This window comes from Rutidosis leptorrhynchoides, chromosome 2, assembly GCF_046630445.1.
Source record: "Rutidosis leptorrhynchoides isolate AG116_Rl617_1_P2 chromosome 2, CSIRO_AGI_Rlap_v1, whole genome shotgun sequence".
Taxonomy (NCBI): Eukaryota; Viridiplantae; Streptophyta; class Magnoliopsida; order Asterales; family Asteraceae; genus Rutidosis; species Rutidosis leptorrhynchoides.
This window is the reverse complement of record NC_092334.1, coordinates 328753376-328769589: the sequence shown is the minus strand read 5'-3', so window position 1 is coordinate 328769589 and position 16214 is coordinate 328753376. Positions and strand designations below refer to the sequence as shown.

At 35.9% G+C, this 16214-nt stretch overlaps 1 protein-coding gene across 1 annotated transcript; it reads left to right on the top strand.

The window, feature by feature from the left end:
- Window positions 1-9594: 9594 nt before the first annotated feature.
- Window positions 9595-10089, top strand: LOC139888818 (uncharacterized mitochondrial protein AtMg00810-like). Its single transcript, XM_071871805.1, has one exon. It carries the CDS (start codon window positions 9595-9597, stop codon window positions 10087-10089), a length of 495 nt encoding a protein of 164 aa, XP_071727906.1.
- Window positions 10090-16214: the final 6125 nt, after the last annotated feature.

The window sequence follows — 16214 nt, the reverse complement described above, 5'->3', positions numbered from 1 at the left end:
TCTAGTAAATTTTTCAAAATTTTCAATTAAATGAGCTCAAAATCATGTTTATACATATTTATGAACGATAAAACTAGGTGTTAACACCGAAATTATTGTTACCTCGGAAAGGACATAAATTGAGAAACAAACCAAAATGTTAGAATTCATTTAAAATGGAATAGATGACAATAAAAAGGAAAATAAAAGCCAAGTGTGGGAAAATTACCAAGTTATTTTAAACATATGTCACATATTTCTGTAACAAATAATTAAAGATACTTTTGCTTTGGACTAAACTAAACAGTTTTACCCGATTTACTGTAAGAAAGAAAGATCTACACGATGAATCAATTCCATCATTAAAAGGAAGTAAAGTCTTCCGAAAAAGAAACGCGCTTCTTGATTTAGGTCATGAAGTTGTCGTTCAGTCCAGCTGTAGGTTGACGAAAAATCTAGAAAAGTCATCACTAAAATCAGCAGAAAATCCACGGACCTCAGCATCAAACAGGGTCGCCAAGTGGTCAGACTTATCCTAACCATGAGAGGATCTGTCTTGTAAAATGGGGAGGACGCCATGCAAATTAGCTGGATAAGACTAATGAATCAGATCCCCAGAAAGGATAATCCCTTTAAAGATCAAAAATCAGCCTTTAAGACTGATATTACTCAATCCTAGAGATTGACCTTAAAGATTGAGAATTACAAACTCATGGAATTTGATGATATCTAAACTCGAGCTTGAACGAGAAAATATTTTGATCAAAATCTCAAACCGATTTGTTTTCTGAAAACCTATTTTCAATGCGTTCATTACCATTGAACGTAAAATCCTAGGAATTCACCTAGAATTCATTAGGTCACCTGAACCAAATCGGGTGTCAACCGTAAGAACGATGGTTGCATAGTATGGTCAAAGACAGGACCTTGTGCCAGACCAAAAAATTAGAAGGGTGAGCTTTACTATTGCTCCTACAAAGGATAGTAATTGCGTCCGACACGTTATAGACCATAATTAAAAGCATGTCAGGGGACATTGCCTTAACAGTTGCTTGTTCAACGCTTTCCTTTACAACCGGACGGTAGTTTACCGAAAGGTAATATTCGGAACAAGTATACTGGATGTGTTGCTTTCCCAATACAAGGTTAGCAAGTGGGTGACACAAAACCACAAGTTTTGAGCCAATGTTTTCAAATCTGAAACCCACCAAACCCACAAAAAGAATTTGCAAACACCGGTGAAGGGTTATTCAGGAAAACTTATCTAGGGTAAAAGCTAGATTTAATTTTCAAAAGATCAAATGTTTTCATAAAGATCCAATTTCCTTAAAGGATCTAAATTTTTATAGTCATGTGAGACTGTAAACCACATCGTTACTACCATTGTTTATACCGCCGTATAGAAATAACTGATGTACAAAGTGTGAAGAATAAAGAAGTGATTCTAGTATATTTCAAGACTATATTGCTTGAGGATAAGCAACGCTTAAGTGTGGGAATATTTGATAATGCTAAAAACGAACATATATTTCATAGCATTATCCCTCAAGAAAGACAAGCTTTTAGTTTCAATTGTCCTATTTACAAGTGATACTCGTTTAAATAATAAAAGATGAAGACAAAAGACAGATTCGACGAATTGAAGACGTAAACGACCAAAAAACTCAAAAGTACAAAGTACAATCAAAGAGGTTCAAATTATTGATGAGAAAAGTCTCAAAATTACAAGAGTACAAGACGGGAAACGCAAAGTACAAGATATTAAATTATACGCAAGGACGTTCGAAAATCCGGAACCGGGACCAGAGTCAACTCTCAACGCTCAACGCAACAGACTAAAAATTACAAGTCAACTAAGCACATAAATATAATATAATATTTAAATAATTCTTATAATTATTTATATATTATATATTATATTATATTATTAAAAACCGTCGGCAGAAAAAACAAAGGCATGTGAGCCTCTCCAGCTGGCCATGCGATCGCATGGCCTTGAAGGGTAAAGCTCATGCGATCGCATGAGCCACTTTTCCAGCCCACATGCCTATAAAATTCGCAGCTTGGTGAACATCAAAACACATCTTTTTCGTCTCCTCATTCATACGTAATATATATATATATATTTATATTTTAATTTTAATTTTAATTTTAAATTCTAATAATAAGGGTATGTTAGCGAATGTTGTAAGGGTGTAAGTCGAAATTCTGTCCGTGTAACGCTACGCTATTTTTAATCATTGTAAGTTATGTTCAACCTTTTTAATTTAATGTCTCGTAGCTAAGTTATTATTATGCTTATTTAATCCGAAGTAATCATGATGTTGAGCTAAAAATATTAAAATTGGGTAATTGGACTTTGTACCATAATTGGAGTTTGGACAAAAGAACGACACTTGTGGAAATTAGACTATGGGCTATTAATGGGCTTTATATTTGTTTAACTAAATGATAGTTTGTTAATTTTAATATAAAGATTTACAATTGGACGTCCCTATAAATAACCATATATACTCGATCGGACACGATGGGCGGGGTATTTATATGTACGAATAATCGTTCATTTAACCGGACACGGGAATGGATTAATAGTCTATGGAATTATTAAAACAGGGGTGAAATTATGTACAAGGACACTTGGCATAATTGATAACAAAGTATTAAATCCTTGGGTTACACGCAGTCGATAACCTGGTGTAATTATTAAACAAAGTATTAAAATCTTGTTACAGTTTAAGTCCCCAATTAGTTGGAATATTTGACTTCGGGTATAAGGATAATTTGACGAGGATACTCGCACTTTATATTTATGACTGATGGACTGTTATGAACAAAAACCAGACGGACATATTAAATAATCCAGGACAAAGGACAATTAACCCATGGGTATAAAACTAAAATCAACACGTCAAACATCATGATTACGGAAGTTTAAATAAGCATAATTATTTTATTTCATATTTAATTTCCTTTATTTTATATTTAATTGCACTTCTAATTATCGCACTTTTATTTATTGTTATTGTATTTAATTGCACTTTTAATTATTGTACTTTTTTAATTATCGCAATTTTATTTTATCGCACTTTTATTTATCGCAATTTCATTATCGTTATTTACTTTACGCTTTAAATTAAGTTGTATTTATTTTTAATATTTTACATTAGGTTTTAACTGCGACTTAGTTTTAAAATCGACAAATCGGTCAATAAACGGTAAAAACCCCCCTTATTATAATAATATTACTTATATATATATATATATATTTGTATTTTTATAAAGTAAAACTAATATAGCGTTAAGCTTTGTTTAAAGATTTTTCCCTGTGGAACGAACCGGACTTACTAAAAACTACACTACTGTACGATTAGGTACACTGCCTATAAGTGTTGTAGCAAGGTTTAGGTATATCCATTCTATAAATAAATAAATATCTTGTGTAAAATTGTATCGTATTCAATAGTTTTTCCTAGTAAAATATAAGCTATTTCATATACACCTCGCATAACATCAGAGAACAAACCAAAAGTCTCTAGGACTCATTTCTCAATGGACCTAAGGTCTTTCTTCATCCTAACACCGGCGTGGCTCTAAAACCCTATGAACTCCAGGGTGAAGATGCCAAGAGAGCTCAAGCCGACGTTGATTCCAGGTCCATTATCATGCAATCTCTTCCCCATGACATGTACAAATCCATCAGCTCTCTAAAATCTGGAAAAGAACTTCTAGATGAAATCACTCATCAACAGGATGGATATAGCCAATCAGACCAAACAAAACTTGACATTGCTCTCGCCATGTATGAGGACTACTTTCAGAAATCAGACGAACCGCTAAAGGACTACTACAAACGCTTCTGTGAAGTCATCAATGAGCTGAAAAAGGTTGGAGTGAAGAAAGAAAATCAAGAGCTGAACATGAAATTCCTGAAGAAGCTAAATGCCACATGGACACCATATGGAAACAACTTTCGTGCCTCTAAAAACACCAAGAAATACAACATCTATGAAGTTGTAGGCAAACTAATGAACCATCAATCTGATGTTCAAGCTGTTCAAAACCCTAAATCTAACCCTACCGAAAACAGTGATCCAATGGCTCTGTACATCAACAAAAGCTCCACCAAAACCACTTCTAACCGCACCAATTCACTCAAAACAAAACAAACCGTGTCGTCTGATGAGGACACATACTCTGATGTTGATGAAGAACATTGAGATCTTGTCAAGGCTGTCGTAATGTTCAGCAAGCAACTGAAACTCAGGAGATCATCTGGAGGTTTTAGTAAAAAACAACAACAATCGAACTTCATCCAGCTCCTTATACTACAAAAAACCCGAAACCTCAAACACTCAATACCGAGCTCCTGACAACAAGGACCCTGATAATGTATGTTTCAACTGTGGTAAAATAGGTCACTTTGCATGAGAATGCAGACTACCCAAATGAAAGGATGCCGAGTACTACAAGTAAAAGATGTTACTCGCCCAAGATGCCGAAAAGGGGAAGGTTTTCAAAGCCTCAGATGATGTCTGGCTAAACTGGTCAGACAGTGAACAGGAGCCCGAACGTGCTAATGTAGTCAAACTCACCAACATGAATCGTGCTCCTGACAATGTTTCTTCCGATGATGAGGAAGAGGTACAACTTTACACTGACATAATTCATGAATATTATAACTCTGTAAATAACAATTCTGAATTTGTTTCTGATGTATTGCATGCACCCTCTAAAAAATCTAATGACTCATCTGTACAAAATAATGTGCCCATTAGAGATGAACCTGCCTCTAATAATCATGATAGAATACTCCCTGAACTACCTGATAAGTATATTGACAACTTTGCTAAAATGAGTAAGGACCTTAGATCTCTTGCTAGTCAAGTTAGTGGACTACAAAATGAGAACCATAGGTTAAAAGTTGAATTGAAAATCAAAGTGTCAAACAATGCATACCTAACCCTTCAGAAGGATCTAGCTGAAAAAGTAGCACAACTGAAGGAGCTATAATCCAGTGTGAGACCGTTGCGTATAGAAAGAACAGACTTTAACTTAAGAAATGAGGTTCTCAGTGAGAAAATCGACAATGCCGAGAAAGAAATCAAGAAGCTCTCTACCTCTAAGAAAACTCTTCTAGATACCTTAGAGCAAAAGATAAGAGAACCCCTTCTGGACCTTGCTAAGAAAACCTCTGAATGTTCCAAACTTGCTGCGAAAAATCTAGAGCTTCAAACTCGTCAAGGTCAATTTGAAGATAAACTTTGCAGGACTGAACAGAGTAAGGTTGTATTAGCTGGTCACATTTCTAATCAAACCCTGTTCATGAATCGACTAAAGGATTCCTTCTGTGAGAACAAAGGATTAGGTTTTGAGAATCCTCTCACACTAACCAATATGGCCAAAGCTGAACCTTGTCTGTATGATAGTAGATACCTACAAATTGGCCTACTCGCACGACTCACATTTGCTTCTAATAGTGAGATTGAGGAGGCATTGTCCAAAAGATCAATCAAAATAAAAAGGGAAATTGCACTAATTTATGATAAAATCAATGCTGTTTGCTTGAAAAAGAAAAGCTCGTTTTCACACGAAAGCTTAGCTAATTTGTTTAATGAGTGCGGAAGTTCAGAAGGCCAAATACGTGTTGTCTACTTACCAACCCTGGTCTTAAAAAAATACATCATCAGTTTAGAAAAGGAACTTTTTGAAAACAAAATGAAATCTTTTGACAATGAACGAAAATTTCTAATGATCATAAAGGCCTTGCAACACCAAATCTCAGTCCATGTGTCCATAAATGACCGACTTGTTCATGATGTACATGAACTTGAAAAACAGATTGCTAGTCAAGCGACTACTTTCTGTGAAATGATTTCAAAGTCCAAAGCCCCTCAGGTACCACCATTCTGCCACTTTAAAGAATCCTTAAATGCCCTTATTGATTCTCTCAGGGAAGAAATCACTGACTTAAAACTTGAACTAAAAGGCTCTAAAAACATGTTGATCTTATTGAAAAAGACAACATTGATTTACAAGTAAAAGTTTTAATGAAACGTGACATTGAAAAAACTGAAAAGGATTTTGATTCAACATTAACACCTGATTTTTCACAAAACTCTTCACAACAAAAGGTGAAGTTTGTCCCATGGGTACCAACTTACTCTCAACGAGTTCTTCCCCCACATCATCAAACCTATCCCTTCACCACAGTAGTGAACTCCAGGAAACCAGTCACCCCTTCTGTCACCATACTAAAGAACCCTAATGCGGGGTCTCGAATAGAAATGATTGTCACAAAAAGGGGAGCTGATCCAAACCACCATCTTTCGCAACTCTGCTAAGAAAGCCAAACAACCTTGTTTGAAGAATAATCCAAGGACAGGGTGAGTATGTCCACTCAGCAAGAAAAGTTCATAATCACCCTGCACCATCTATCCCAGGCAGAAGGGATGGTTCATGCAACACTTGTGTCCATCATAACACCAACCACTCTAACTCTATTCAGAGCAACAGTGGTAGACCATTTAACCACAGCCCTGAATCTATCAGACATCCGCAACGACCAAATCTTAACTATGTTGCAAAGCGGGTATCGGATGGATTAACTAAGACTCAAAAGTGAAACCGCAAAAGAGCACAAAGGGCTAGGCAATCATTACTTAAAAACATGAATCGTTTTCAAACTGAGTCTAAATTTGGTGTTTTAAATTCACAGGACCTAAACCAAAACAAAGCATTTTGAAAGCATGGAAACCCAAGACTGAAACAGTCCAAGCATCCTCAAGTCTTGCTTCTCATTCAGGGTCATTAAATGTAATAGATGTAAAAGACGTCTGTATTTTGGTCACCAAAACTATGATTCGTGTGTTGTAATGAATGTTCAGACTTTATTGAATGAACCATCTACTGAACCTAATGTTTTAAATTCTCTGAATCTGTCTGCTTACAAGGAACCTGAGATAACCGGGGTGCCTAAAACATGTGCTTAACTCTATCTTGCAGGTTATCCCAACATGTGTTTGGTATTTGGATTCTGGTTGTTCCATACACATGATTGGTGATAAATCCATGTTGTCGAACTATGTCAACAAGTTCCTAGGTACTGTTCGTTTTGGAAATGATGAAATTGCAACAATCAAAGGGTATGGAGATTATGTATTCAATGATGCAACCATCAAGCGCTTGTCCTATGTTCGAGGCCTTAGATTCTGTCTCTTCAGTGTTAGTCAATTCTGTGACAGTGATCTCCGCGTGATCTTTGAAAGATCCATGTGCTGTGTCCAAACCATGGAGGGAGACAATTTACTCGAAGGGAAACGTGAATCTACTCTTTACTCTCTTGCCATGAAAAACATGTCTTCAAATTCTCAACCACTCTGCATGGTTTCCAAGGCTTCCTCTAAAACCTCATGGATGTGGCATCACCGAATGTCACACCTTCACTCACAGAACCTCAACAAATTAGTTTCAAACAATCTTGTTGAGGGTGGATCTCATTCGATTCCACACATGTTTACCCTTCCTATGCTATGGAAAAGATTCATAAATCCTCCCACAAATAAAAAACCGAACATAACACCACCAGTCCACTACATATGCTACATATGGACCTTTGTGGACCAATGCGTGTTTCCAGTCTGGGCGGCTGAAAATATATTCTGGTGATAGTTGATGACTATTCACGTTACACTTGGGTCAGATTTTTGAAAAGTAAGTCTGAAACTCCCAAAATAATCGTTGATTTCCTAAAAAGAATCCAACTTTCCACCAATAAACTTGTTCGAATCCTCAGAACTAATAACGACACGGAATTTCAAAACTAGGTTCTCAATTCATATCTAGATCATGCTGGTATCACCCATCAAACCTCTGCTGCTCGTACTCCACAACAGAATGGCGTTGTTGAAAGACGAAATCGCATTCTTGTTGAAGCAACTAGAACAATGCTTGTCTATTCTAAATTACCTCCATCTCTCTGGGTTAAAGCTGTCAACACTGCGTGTTTCACCCAAAATCGCTCCATCATTAACCGTCGGTTCAAAAAAACTCCATATGAACTTCTTTTTGATCGTCGTCCCAATGTGAAGTACTTTCGTATCTTTGGATGTGTCTGCTATGTCCTAAACGATGAGGACAATCTTGGAAAGTTTGATGTTCGCGGTGATGAAGCCATATTTATTGGCTATTCTCAGGATCGTGTGGCATATCGTGTATATAATCGTCGAACTCGTATCATCAAAGAAAGTACCAATGTTAAGTTTGACGAGATGTCTGGAATGGTACTTGGACATAATGGCTCTCACCCTAGTCTCAATCCTTCTACTCCTGATTCGCCTTTCCGACATGTTTCACTGGCCACCTTCGATGATCTGGATGTGTTGTTTGAACCCATCATCCCTCCAATAACTCCAACTCCTACAGCAATCTCTGAACCTATCCCCCCCGAATCGATTACAGTTGGTTCCTCCACTCCTGCCGCCATGGGTGAATCCCATTCAATGAAAATAACTCATCTGAATTCCTTCTTCTGGATGACCTTGACACTGGAGTGTCTTCTTCAAACAACGCTCCTATTTCCAACTCTCATACTCCAGTTGTTGAACTGTCTTCCCTCGAAGCTAGTGAAGTTTCTCCTTCGACTAAAACAAATACGAGAATCATCAACGCTACAACTCCTCTAATACTCTCCAACGATCAAAATGATGAAACTCTTGTTCCACTTTGGGAAGAAAATGCCACCGACCCTACTGTCAACAATGAACCTACTGGATCTTCATCCTCTTCGTACGACGACACTTCCCTTGATGATGGATCCAATTCACCTCTTCTACACACCACAAAATGGACTATAGATCATCCAATACATCAAATTATTGGTGATCCAGATGCTCCTGTTCGCACTCGAAATGCTTCCATCAATGAATGTCTCTTCGCTGCCATTCTGAGTAAAGACGAACCCAAAACCGCTTATGAGGCCCTCCAAGATCCCGACTGGACTGTTTCCATGCAAGAAGAAATTCATCAATTTGATCGCCTTAATGTATGGGAACATTTTCCACGTCCATCTGACAAAACTATCATTGATACCAAGTGGAATTCAAAAATAAAAAGGATCCTCACGGCATCATCATTCGTAACAAAGCACGTCTTGTAGCAAAAGAGTACAGACAATAAGAAGGGATTGACTACGCCAAAACATTTGCTCCTGTAGCCAGATTAGAAGCCATCCGTCTGTTCCTATCATATGCAGCTCACAAGAGGTTTACCGTCTATCAAATGGACGTAAAAATCACTTTCCTGAATGGCGTTCTTCAAGAAGAGGTCTATGTCAGTCAACGTGAAGGTTTCATAGACTCCAAACGCCCCAATTACATGTATCTCCTATCCAAAGCCCTTTATGGTCTAAAACAGGAACCCAGGTCATGGTATGAAACCCTGACCGCATTTCTTCTCAAGAACAGTTTCTCACGTGGAACCATAGACACGACTCTATTCATCTAAAAATAGAATGAAAACATCCTATTAATTCAAGTCTATGTTGATGACATCATCTTCTGCTCCACTTCCCCCGCTCTGTGCTATGAGTTTTATGAACTCATGAAAAACAAGTTCGAAATGAGCATGCTCGAAGAACTTCATTTCTTTCTAGGATTAGAAGTTAACCAACTTCCGAAGGGGATTTTCATCAGACAATCAAAATACATTTCCGATATGTTCAAAAAGTTTAACTTTCCTGAGATGAAAATCAGCCCCACCCCAATGTCAATCAACATTTCATTACATGCTGACCTGGATGGTCAACCCTTTGATCAGACACTCTATAGGAGTCTAATTGGCTCATTGATGTATCTCACTTCTAGCAGACCCGACATCATGTTTGCTGTATGTCTATGTGCCCGATTTCAAGCCAACCCTAGGTACTCTCACTACAAGGCCATAATGCGAATATTTAGCTATCTCAAAGGCACGTCCAATCTTGGACTTTGGTATCCCTTTGGGACTAGATTCAACCTTATGGCATTCACAGATGCTGATAATGGTGGTGACCAAGTAAAACGAAAGAGTACCTCTGGTGGTCTCCAATTCCTAGGTCGTAAATTAGTCAGCTAATCCTCCCGCAAGCAAAACTGCATCTCTCTTTCCACAGCTGAGTCTAAGTACATTGCAGCTGCAAGCTGTTGCTCCCAAGTATTATAGATGTAGACCCAACTTCTTGACTATGGATTCAAATTCCACAAAATCCCGATCTACTGCGACTCTCAGAGTGCCATTGCTATCACTAGCAATCCGGTTCACCACTCGCGAACCAAACACATTGACATTCACTACCACTTTATAAAAGATCATGTTGAAAAAGGCAATGTTGAATTGTACTTTGTACCCACTAAAATTCAACTAGCTGACTTACTGACCAAGGCCCTCGATGAACCCACCTTCAAAAATCTGGTTGGTCAAATTGGCATGGTTGATTTCTCTTCCATCTAGGATCCTGGCAAGTGCCTAGGGAAGTGATGCACTTTCCTAGGGGGAGTATCGTGTTTTCAAAATCTGATGCATCACATTTTGACGGGGAGATGAGAACAATGGATCTCACATAAATTACAGTGTGAGACCCGGTGTCACAATATGATTTTCAAAATCTAAACTGACTTTTACACAAATAACAGTGTAAAACTCGCATTTTCAAACATAACTCTCCTAAAATCCACAACTATCTAGGGGGAGTTAAGATTAAAATGTTAGTAATGACGGAGGATGTGTCCTAGTGACTGCCTCAGGAGTATGTGTCTAAATGACTGCCCCAAACCAATCAGTCAGAAATGACAGAGGATGTGTCCCTGTGACAGCCTCAAGAGGATGTGTCTAAATGACTGCCTCAAAATCAATGTCAACAAATGACGGAGGATGTGTCCTTGTAACTTCCTCAAGAGGATGTGTCTAAATGACTGCCTCATGGTTCCCGGTCTCAAAAGTTGTAAAAACCTGCGAAAATTAAATTTTAAAAAATAATTAAAGTTTAAACTTTAACTTGATTATTTCACATAATTTCTTAAAATTCTTAAGGCTTTCATACTGTACCAAAATCCCATTAAAATCCAAACCTGCTCGAAAAATTGAATGTTTTCGAGCAAATTCAAATTCTGAAGGTTTTCGAGCATTGGTGTCTGAAATTTAAATTTTTCGAGCTATGCATTTATGTTTAATGGTTCTCGAGCAAGCGTGACTGAAAAACAATTTTTTTTAGTCATCATGTGCCTATAAAAGGATAAAAGTTCACTTTTAACCCCATCACTTTCAAATCTCACTTTTAAAATCAAAGGCCCACTTGCTCTCAAGGAGAACCATCATCATCATTACTGTTCATCGTCCCCAACCCCTAACTAAATCGGTATTTTCTTCTAATTTATGTGTTAATGATTCAATCCATTGTCACATAGGAACTTAAATAGCATCTATAATCATCTAAATATGTAAGAAATGCCATGATTTATATGCTTGTTTGCTTAATCTCTGTTTAATGTGCAAAAGGGGTATCGAACCCTAGAACTGAAAACTGACTTGATTACACCTTAAAATTTTAAAATTGTTAGTTAAAATGACTTAGGGTTCATGCCATATGTTGATCAGAACATGCTTGCTTTCATTAATCTCCTTTAGATGCTTACATCATCTCGATTACCAGAAGGGGACGAATCTAGGCTTCTTGACTTTGTTCGAGTATATCTGGTATTTGGACACGATTCACACACTTAAAAAGTTAGGTTTGCTGTCGATTTTACACCATAAAGTTGATTTTAACCTGATTTGATGATTTCTCTGCTTTAACATTCATATGTGATCAAACAGGCAGAGTGCTCAAAAACCTCATGTTTTCGATCGCTCGAAAACCTTTAATGCTTCAAAAAGTATTGCCGGAGAACCTTTACTGCTCGAAAAAGTGTGTTGTCTGAAAACCTTTTAATGCTCGAAAAAGTGTAATGTATGAAAAATCTCTTATTGTTCGAAGATTTTAAGTGTGAAAATTTTGACTAAAATTTTTTTTGTATGAAATGCTTGAAAAATGCATGCTCGAAAATCACTCTGCTCGAGAAATCCAATATGCTCGAAAACCAACTTTTTCTATAAAACTCTTCTGTCAAAATTTTGCTAAGTGTTGGTGCTGTCTTAAATAGTCTTTGACAAATTTTAATTGAAATAATTAAATGTTTTTGACACAACTTATACAAACACACCATATGAACTGTGTTTTCACTAATCATGCTCATGATACAACAGCAATGTCGAACAATGCCCTTTTCAATGAAGATGTCCCCACCCCATGTGACTACTGTGTCCCTATCTTACTAAACCACTCGATGCGCAATGTATTCACTGAGTTCGAGCATGCTTCTGAATGTCAGCTTCTCTTGAGGCGGAACACCATGACATACCATCCATCTGTTGATGATGCTCCTGACTACTTTTCTTTTCTTGCCTCTCAAAACCCTGATTGGAGAGTTTCTTTCACTCTAAATGACATGAGATGATTCTTAGCCATCCCAGTAAGAGCTGAATATGATGAATTCCCTTTCGAAAATGAGATGTTAGTTACCGTACAACAACTTGGATACGATGGAGAGTTCAGAAAGATAAGAGCTTTCAAAAAACAACGTATGGCACAATGATGGGAAGTGCTGTACACGTTTGTTAACCGATGTTTCAATCCAATGCAGACTGGATCCGACCACATCACCATATTCTTGTTGAAAATCTTCTATGGAATTGTGTTCCTGCCGACTGCTGATTTTGGCCGAGTTATCTAGGATCGCATGATTGAAATACACTCAACTCCTCTGCTATCATATATTCAATTTCAGAGATTCTACGCCAACATACTTTCAGCCATAATTGATGACAGCAACAAAACTCCCGAACCTATCCCTAGAGATCGGGTTGAACTACTTGTGGAGCAGGAATGTATCTCGTATATTCAAAAGAGAATAGGATCTAAAAATGTATAAGCTCAACACATACCTGCTCATTTACTAAATCTCGGACCATGAGACGATCCAAGAATAATAAGCTACTTAAGAGAGATAGGAGCTCCTATGGATCCCTTACTACTCGGGAAACCTGCCCAAGGAGCTGATAGGACACCTGGTGAGGGGTCAAGCAAGCGAGGGTCTATGAAAAAAAAGTCTGAGGGGAAAATGTAATGACCCGGAAATTTTCGTCAAATTTTAAACCAAACTCTCGATACGATTTAATATATTTTGACACGATAAACAAAGTCTGTAATGTGGAGTCTCAAAATTTTTGAACTATTTTCTTGCATTTAATTAACTTCGACCATTCCCGATGATTCACGAACCATTAATTGTAAATAAATGTGTATACATACAAATATAAATAGAAGATGTTATATTATTATTATTACTAATATTATTATTATTATCATTAATAAATATTAATAATGTGTATACATACAAATATAAATAGAAGATGTTATATTATTATTATTACTAATATTATTATTATTATCATTAATAAATATTAATAATATTATAACTAATATTACTAGTAACATTAATGATGTACTATTATCATTATTAATTATTATTAAACTTATTAAAATCATTATTATAGTTATTATTAATATCATCATATTATCATTATTATTACTGTTATTATTATTATTATTATTATTATTATTATTATTATTATTATTATTATTATTTGTATTTATATTTTTATTAATAATGTTATTATTAATTCTATTATTATTATTATCAATTTAATTAACATGATTATAATTAATAATGTAATCATGAATAAGCAATATTAATTAAGTGTAAATTGTACAGACAACTAACAAATTCAATTACACTTCAACATCTACTTTATATTTTTCCTGCAAACGAATCTCTTGTCTACCACCTTCACTAAATTGCAAGGCAATACACTACTTCAATGATTCGTATGATTTTATAGTAATTAATAATCTTATATATAATACATGAATAAAAATAAATACATCTGTATTCTGTTTAACATCCACATCCTAAGTTATTTCCTGATCTGCTTCAGAATCTGAATCTATTTTTACGTAGCAATCAACACAGTATTTGATTTATTTTCTTGTCTCTTGTCTGATTACAAACTGGAATTCATTACCGTGTAGAACAAAATTCTATTACCCATTGATTTCTTCTTTTATCTTTTTCCTCTTGTCTGCGTGATTCTTCCTATCTTCAATTTGTTACATGTCAATCTCAATTCACAAATGCATACAAATTAAGTTGTAAGTCTCTTTCTGATTTTATATTATTTTGTTATTTTCTTCCTGGCTCGAATACTTCTGTAGACAACGATCAGCACCTTTCTCCTATTATATGAATATACATACATGTTACATTAGAGGAAGGGAGAGAGATTATCACCTTTCGTTCTTTGAAAATTCACGACCAAAACCACCAATACAACATTAATATCCTTCTTGATCATCTTCACGACATTACTTGAAACCATCATCACCTTAAGAAATGCCAACCATATCAAACTAACAGGTTAGTTGCTTCTGATTCAATCCACGACTACTTTTCTTTTAGTTTCTACTTCTATAAATCAAACCATCACCACAAGTCGTCATATTTGAACACTATGGAAGACCCATATATCGCCACACACTTACAATTTTTTTTTTGTTATCTATTCAGTCCGAGAACCACCCCCGGACATCTATAACCACATCACCACCATCATTTAACAATTACAAAATGTTTTATTTTTCTCGTTTATACAACCATCTCCACCACCATATCATGACAAGAACAACAACCGGTGTTTATTATTTTTGTGTTGTTTCTTCATGTAAACAACGACCATCAAACCCACTTGCACTTCTTCCCTTTTCTTTTCAAACCAAACGCCACATTCCTTCATTTCATTAAACCACCACAAAATCCATTTCCACTACTATTATTTTCTGTTTCTTTCCGATGGAAACCACAACGAACTGCAGCTGGAAAGAGATATAGAAAATGAGGAAGTTCATGAAAGATAATGGTGATGATAATTATATATAAATGATGATGATGAGGCGTATTTTTCTTTCTGTTCCATAAAGTAAAGAGATAGGAACCGAAAGCTTCTTTTTGATAGTGCTATCTTACATCACATTAGCTATATGAGGACACAAATTCTAATTCTAAGTCATACCAAAGACCACGTTTGATTATGCTATTTATTTTTCTTGGACCAAAGCAATTCAGCATCCATTTAATTACAACAAAGTAGTGGGATGAGGTAGGACTAAAAGTAGTGATTAGCTGTAAAGAAATAAGACACAAGTAGGTATTTAATTATACAAATCATCAGCTAATTTTCGCTAGTTATCTGTCACAACTATTATTCATTTTAGAGTAATGGAAAGTGACATAGTAGTGGGTATAAAGGAAAGCTTATTTAAAGATAGATGGCAAATAATCATTCGTTGCATTTGTTGAGATATGGCTGACCCATTTTGATTATTTGATCATAGGATTTTATCATGGGGTTAATCTTATTACTTAAGTGGGACAAATGCAATCTATGACCAAAACTTTTGGGTCATTCGAAGAGACGTTATATTTTTTTAAAACTAGGCTGATAATGATACAAGTTTGTATGAAAACCCCACATTTAATCCCACTACTTGAGCTACTCACTATTATATTCATAAAGCATGAATGAAGAAAGTTTTATAGATTATAAAGTGGAAAAAAGTGAAGGGTGTCAAGACAAGAGATGGATGTAGTGGAAGGCTGCATTATATTTTTTTTGCTGATAGTTACATTCGGACGAACTAGGTGATTAACAAACCTTACTGTTTATTATTGACCACTACTACAAGCTTACGGATCCTATATTTTTGTTAATGGATCGATGATTAAGCTGAAGTGGGTCGCGACAGTAACCAAAAGAAGGGAGGTTATGTCGACATTAGAATATGTTACAATATAAAAGGTATCAACTTGTGAAGGGTACATGTTAGTAGGTAACTTTTAGTGGGACAATTGTAAGTGGGATTAGACACAAAGTGGTCAACCCATATTGTAGATTAACGAGTGGGGAGGTGTTCTTTTACGGGTTCTACAAACTCAAATGATGATGTGAATCGTGATGATAATATTTGATGATGAATCATGATGAGATGGTAATAATGGATGATGAAGTAATGTTGATAAAATAAAGTATACGGCGTAATTTTTTTTCTT